The sequence below is a fragment of the Hordeum vulgare genome, chromosome 2H (genome assembly GCF_904849725.1).
Source record: "Hordeum vulgare subsp. vulgare chromosome 2H, MorexV3_pseudomolecules_assembly, whole genome shotgun sequence".
Classification (NCBI taxonomy): Eukaryota; Viridiplantae; Streptophyta; class Magnoliopsida; order Poales; family Poaceae; genus Hordeum; species Hordeum vulgare.
In genome coordinates this window covers 147,431,037-147,437,186 of record NC_058519.1, presented here as the reverse complement: position 1 = coordinate 147,437,186, position 6,150 = coordinate 147,431,037, and the positions used below count along the sequence as shown (strand labels likewise).

Genomic DNA, 6,150 nt, shown 5'->3' with positions numbered 1-6,150 from the left:
AAAGATTGTAAATTTGCATGTCAATTGATGATATATGCCAATGCAAATGATCTCTAATTCATGATGATTTGACATGGTACGGGAAATTAAAAGATGCGTGATTCATGAGAAATGTAGTAAAATTGTATGAATTAAAGATCATTTGTTATTAAAAAAATTAAAGATATGCAATTAAAGATGTCTCATACATGGCAGATTTAGACAACATAGTGGATTGGCATGGCAAAAACGATATGTATATTTGCCATGACAACTATTTACTAAACAAAAGCTTCACGACAACTAGTTACTAAATAAATTACCATGGTATATCAAAATTCATAGCAGTTTTGACATGACAACTATTTACTAGCAAAAGCTATCATGGACTAGTAGCAAAAAATTGACAGTAAAATGGAACCATAAGTTGTACATGGTGACATGACAAAATGATCTCTAAAAATGAATAACAATTTTCCATGATCTATAAAAATTCATATGAAAATTTGTCACGGGAACCATGTAAAATGATCTCTTATTCACCATTGATAGGCTTGGGCGTGGGAGGAAGAAACATGCTGAAATTTCCCTCCCACAGAGGCGGTTTTTTGGAACCCACTTCATCTCAACACGCACAACGTCTAAACTTAGAGGCTCTAGGCCTTAAAAGATTGTGTAGGATTATGTCGACTTTGCTGAACTTGACGTGAGATGTAAATTATTGTATTTTTGTTACCCCCCCCCCCCCCCCCCCCTCCTCATTCCGGACCACATTGCAGAAAACCCTTAGACTATCTAGACCAGCCTTTCTTATCCAAATCCACACAAATGAGAGGAATAAATTTGATAAAAATGCCACAAAGTTTTCATCCATACTATGTATAAAATACAGAATTATATATTTTGCACATGTATATATCTATTTTGGATCCGTTGCATTCCACATTGGTAGCACGAGACAAATTATAGTTTTTCTTAGTACACCCCCTTAAAAGTTTGCATGAACCATAAAGTTAATTAGATAGGCTATCATCATATTAGCAAACAAATCAAACGTATTGAATAGATTGATCTCGATAAAAAGACTATATCATCCTTCTTGACTGAACGCATACTTCCCAATCTTCATCTTCTATGGGCATTGAAATTCGTAAACTTTTCAAATGGGTGTATCAAAACAAAATACTACTCCCTTTGTTCTAAAATAAGTATCTTAATTTTATACTAGCTTTAATATAAAATTATATTAAAATTAAAATGGTTATTTTGGGACGGAGGATGTACAAATGTACATGTCCCATTTGTGCACTAGTCTTCTTCGCAGGTAAGAAAAAAAAGGTCGTGCCATAGGAGAAACGGGTAGGCGAGGATGGATGCAGAGTAGTACTAGTCCATGCGAACTCCTCGCACCCGTCGATCAACCACTGTACCCTTCCCCACGCGCACGGTGCACCAACGGGCATTCCTCTTGATTCAAGCAAACATCCTGTGACCGAACCCCGCGCGTACGCACACCACACCACACCACGGTCGTGGCGCCGGCTGGGCTCCACCTCCACCGGCGGCCGTGCGACGCAGCGGGACACTGGACGCCGGGCCCCGCACGACGAGGCTGGCCCGGCCTCTCCCGTCCCAGCTTTAAACGCCACGACGCGACGCCATGTCTGCTCCTCCTTCCTTCCTTCCCCCTCTCTCTCTCTCCCTCCCCCGTCCCACTCTGCTCGTGCTCGTACGCACCGCACTGCGCAGCGAGAGAGGGCAGCGGGCGGGCGGGCGCGGCTGCCGAAGCGAGAAAGCGACGGCACCAACGGGCCGATTTTTAAGTGCGCCATCTCTCTCCTCCGCCCCGTGTCCTCCTGCTCCGCTGCTCGTCCCGTCCGTCGGCCAGAGCAGAGCAGAGCAAAGCACGCGTGGGTGCGACTCTGCGTGCGTGCGTGCGTGGGTGCGCTCGCTCGGTTGGCCCGTGCCCATGGCTGCTGCGCCGCGCGCGCGCTCGTCCTCCCGCCGCCGCCTCGCCGTTGTACCGGCTGTCATGGCAGCGGCGCTTCTCCTCTTGGCCTGCTGCGCGGGCGGAGCGGCGGCGGCCGGGAGCGGCCGCAGGGGGGTGGCGCGGCGGAGGCAGCTGCTGAGGCACCGGCAGGTGCAGTACCACCTCAAGCGTCTCAACAAGGCGCCGCTCGCCAGCATTGAGGTACATCCATGCCACCCCTCTAGTCTCGTCTCGCCTCGTCCCCTCTCCTCTCGTCTCCTCCCAAGAACGACGGCGCGCGTTCAACCTGCTGCTGCTTTGCTCGCCCAAGCGAATGAATGAATCCATGAACGAAAAGAAAAGAGAGACGGTGCGCATTCGGCATGGAAGTCGAAGAAAGGCGAGGCCTTTTAATGGGCTTCATGCGCGCGCTTGCATTGCTCGCTTTGGAAGGCGCTGATTGACCGCTTCTTCTCGCTCAAGTGCATCCGTCGAGGACAATGCATTTAATCCCTCTCTCCGTCGCCGGAGGGAAAAGGCTGGCTTTCGGGGGGAGATTTATGGGTGCCCGTGCTTCTTGGGTTCATTCGACGTTGAAAGGAGCCACGCCTGCTTTTGCCTCCTCGCTTTCCTTTCTTTAGAGGAGAGGAGACAGAGAACTGCAGCAGTCACTTTTGGGCCAAACCAATATTTTGCTACTAGTGTTCTTCTTTCAGTTCCTTCGAAATATACAATTTTGGATGTGTTTTTTTATAGCTGTTGTGTGATTGACACTCTGAAGCCAATGCTGCATTTTCTAATCTGCACTCCTCTACTGAATTTAGCACCATGCCTTTGTTTTTTGAATCAACTAGTTATTGCAAGAACTGATTCTGAGAAATCAACAGAGCCCGGATGGCGACATCATAGACTGCGTGCCCATCTCCAGCCAGCCTGCCTTCGATCACCCTTTGCTCAAGAACCATACTATCCAGGTTCCTCTCTCTCCACCACCACTACTGCCTCTTTTTTACAGCTTCTCCCCCACACATTATGATGGATACTAACACTCAGTGGTGCTGCACTTTTCAGACGAGGCCTGCTTACCACCCAGAAGGCCTGTATGATGAATCCAAGGTCGCATCCCAGAAGCAGCACACTCAGACCATCACCCAAATGTGGCACCAGAACGGCATGTGCCAAGAGAACACCATCCCAATCAGGAGGACCAAGAAGGAGGACGTCTTCAGGGCCAGCTCTATCAAGAGGTATGGCAAGAAGACGCACCTGAGCATCCCAAACCCCTCATCTGTCGACCCTGCCATGCTCAATGAGAATGGCCACCAGGTACAACAATGCCCCATTCAAGATTCAGCAAGTAACTACACTAGCTTGTTCAAGTGGTCACTGATTCGTTTAACCCTGTCATTTGACTCTGTCTCAGCATGCGATAGCATATGTGGAGGGGGATAAGTATTATGGAGCCAAGGCCACCATCAACGTGTGGCAGCCAAGCATTCAGCAGGGCAACGAGTTCAGCCTCTCCCAGCTTTGGATCCTGGGGGGTTCCTTTGGGCAGGACCTCAACAGCATTGAAGCAGGATGGCAGGTGAGAGCTCAGACATACTACTACATGAGATGGGGGGAAAGAAAACCACCTAGCAGTAGTCAAAAAGTTCCAATAAATGTTGTGCTTCAGCTTCCAATTTTGTTCTTCTTCTCCTCCTTCCATGCTCTCAATTATGAGGAGGAGCATTTCCTCCTTGCAGCATGCGTTCAATAATTTCTTCTGTGTTGCAATAGTGATATGTGCACTGGTGAAAGGACCCTTACACTTTGCTAGTAATAGAAGGCTAGAAGCTAGACTGGGCTACATTCTCCATTTTCTCTGATAGCATTTCTCTTTCTGAGCTGTATACACTAGCAGCACTTCGTACTGCTTATGATGCTGGATTGATTAAGCTGTGACTCTGTAGTTAGTCTCTTCCCTTGTGGCTCATTCATGTGCTCTACAAAATTTCAGGTTAGCCCAGACTTGTATGGAGACAACAACACCAGGCTCTTCACCTACTGGACTGTAAGATAACATCACATTCCTTTCAATCAATCCCCCTCTTGTCCTCTTGCTTAGATCTACATACATACATACCCATCTTTTGGAATGGCCTGAGTACTGACTTTTGTATTGCTGTTGTGAACACTGTAGAGCGATGCGTATCAGGCAACAGGGTGCTACAACCTGCTCTGCTCGGGGTTCATCCAGACAAACAACCAGATAGCCATGGGCGCGAGCATCTTCCCTATCTCCAACTATGGTGGCTCCCAATATGATATCAACATTTTGGTATGGAAGGTAAATTACAAGCGCCCCTCACATGCCGATCAGATTCGTGAATGGGGCCGGAGGAATCTATACATGCATGTATGGTGCATGCCCACCTGTTTCTTGGTCTTTCTCGAGGCTTATGTCAAGGCCACAACAACCGTGGCTCTGTCCTTTTTTGGGGACAGTGGACGCTCTCACAGTTGTCCTCACACAAGTAGTAGTATTGGATCTATGTCTGTCCCTGCTAACACACTCACACACTTATGCTTGCTATAGTTTACACTTGAAAATTCAAGAATATTCGTCCTTGTGTTCATGCTTCTCCTGTTATATAATATCATCATCGTCCCTGCGATCGAAATTTTGAAATATGTCTCTTCTGCCAGCCAAAGCACTTGCTTACTCCTACTCATTTTCTGAAGGAAAACAAAACACTTGCCACCGGCATTGCCATGTGCCATTTATGTTATCATTTGCCACTTGCACAGGCAACAAGATCATATTCCCTGGCCATTTTCAAAAGCAGTTCCAAAGCATTTTCATGAAAGGGGGCCACCTTTTTCCATAGTGCATTATAACGGAGGAGCACCACTTAGCTTTATTTTTTGCCCGTGCATGATACTATGATGATAGCACAGAAAAGGAAGCTAACCAACATCTATCTCCTGATCATGATCCTATCCGCTAACTAACCAACTATGCGCGCGCGAATCGTGCAGGACCCGAAGGAGGGCAACTGGTGGCTGCAGTTCGGCAACGACTACGTGCTGGGCTACTGGCCGTCCTTCCTCTTCTCGTACCTGGCGGACAGCGCGTCGATGATCGAGTGGGGCGGCGAGGTGGTGAACACGGAGCCGGACGGCAGCCACACGTCCACGCAGATGGGCAGCGGCCACTTCCCGGAGGAGGGGTTCAGCAAGTCGAGCTACTTCAAGAATATCCAGGTGGTGGACTCGTCCAACAACCTCAAGGCGCCGAGGGGGATCGGGTCCTTCACCGAGCAGTCCAACTGCTACGACGTGCAGAACGGCAACAATGGCGACTGGGGCACCTACTTCTACTACGGGGGCCCCGGGAAGAACCCCAACTGTCCATAGCAAGAAATGTGATGAACTAAAATGCCATCCATGCCCTAACAAGACGACAACACGCACCCCCTTGACGCCCATGTATTGTCCAGTAAATTAGTTCGTTCACACCTCTCTCTCTTCTTTTTCCATATTTTTTGTCTTGGTTTTTGGTTTCAAGTTTTGGTTCGAGGAGTTGATTAATTTCTAGGTAAGGTAAGGCAAGTGTTTGACATGTGGGTTTGTTCTCTGCCTCGGAGAGATGTTGGTCTGGGTTCCGTTCTGGGGAGGAGTGTGGTCAAGTTTCTGAAGAGAAACAGGCCTGTTTGGTTTGGGTTCTCTTGTGCCTCGGATTATTCTATTCCTCCCATGGTCACCAACCAACCCCTCTGTTGAGTTGTGTGCATGTGTGAGCACCAGCATGTGTTTTTGTATTCTGATTTCTGGAGAAAAGTGTGTAACCAAGCGTTAGCTCTTGGAAGATGTGCAAAGATGCCAACTTTTTGCGTGCGGTTCGGTGGCACACTGGCTCGTCATCACATCGCCTGGAAAAGTGGCTGCAGTAAAAATAAGATTAGAGCAAGTGCTGCATTTTTTTTGTGCGTGCAGGTGGAGCTCACATCGCAAGCGAGTGTACGTATTGGTTGCGCTGATTTGTGCCGGTAGCACTTGCGCCTGCGGTGCCTAACTTGATTGACCACCGCATTTCCGGTGTTGGTCTTGGGTTGGGTTGGGTTGGGTTGGACTCTGAATTCTTCTGGCCATGCTGTAATGGATGGGGTTTTCTTATCTTGAGACTCACTAAGTGGAAGGTTTAGTCGTACTAGTGC

At 48.2% G+C, this 6,150-nt stretch overlaps 1 protein-coding gene across 1 annotated transcript; it reads left to right on the top strand.

Annotated features, from left to right (window-relative positions):
- The first annotated feature begins 1,624 nt into the window (after window positions 1-1,624).
- On the top strand, window positions 1,625-5,555 carry LOC123425601. Its single transcript, XM_045109291.1, has 7 exons — window positions 1,625-2,170; window positions 2,836-2,922; window positions 3,020-3,274; window positions 3,372-3,536; window positions 3,951-4,004; window positions 4,134-4,280; window positions 4,973-5,555. The coding sequence occupies exons 1-7, from the start codon at window positions 1,640-1,642 to the stop codon at window positions 5,348-5,350; spliced, it is 1,617 nt and encodes a 538-aa protein (XP_044965226.1). The 5' UTR covers window positions 1,625-1,639; the 3' UTR covers window positions 5,351-5,555.
- The last annotated feature ends 595 nt before the right edge of the window (window positions 5,556-6,150 follow it).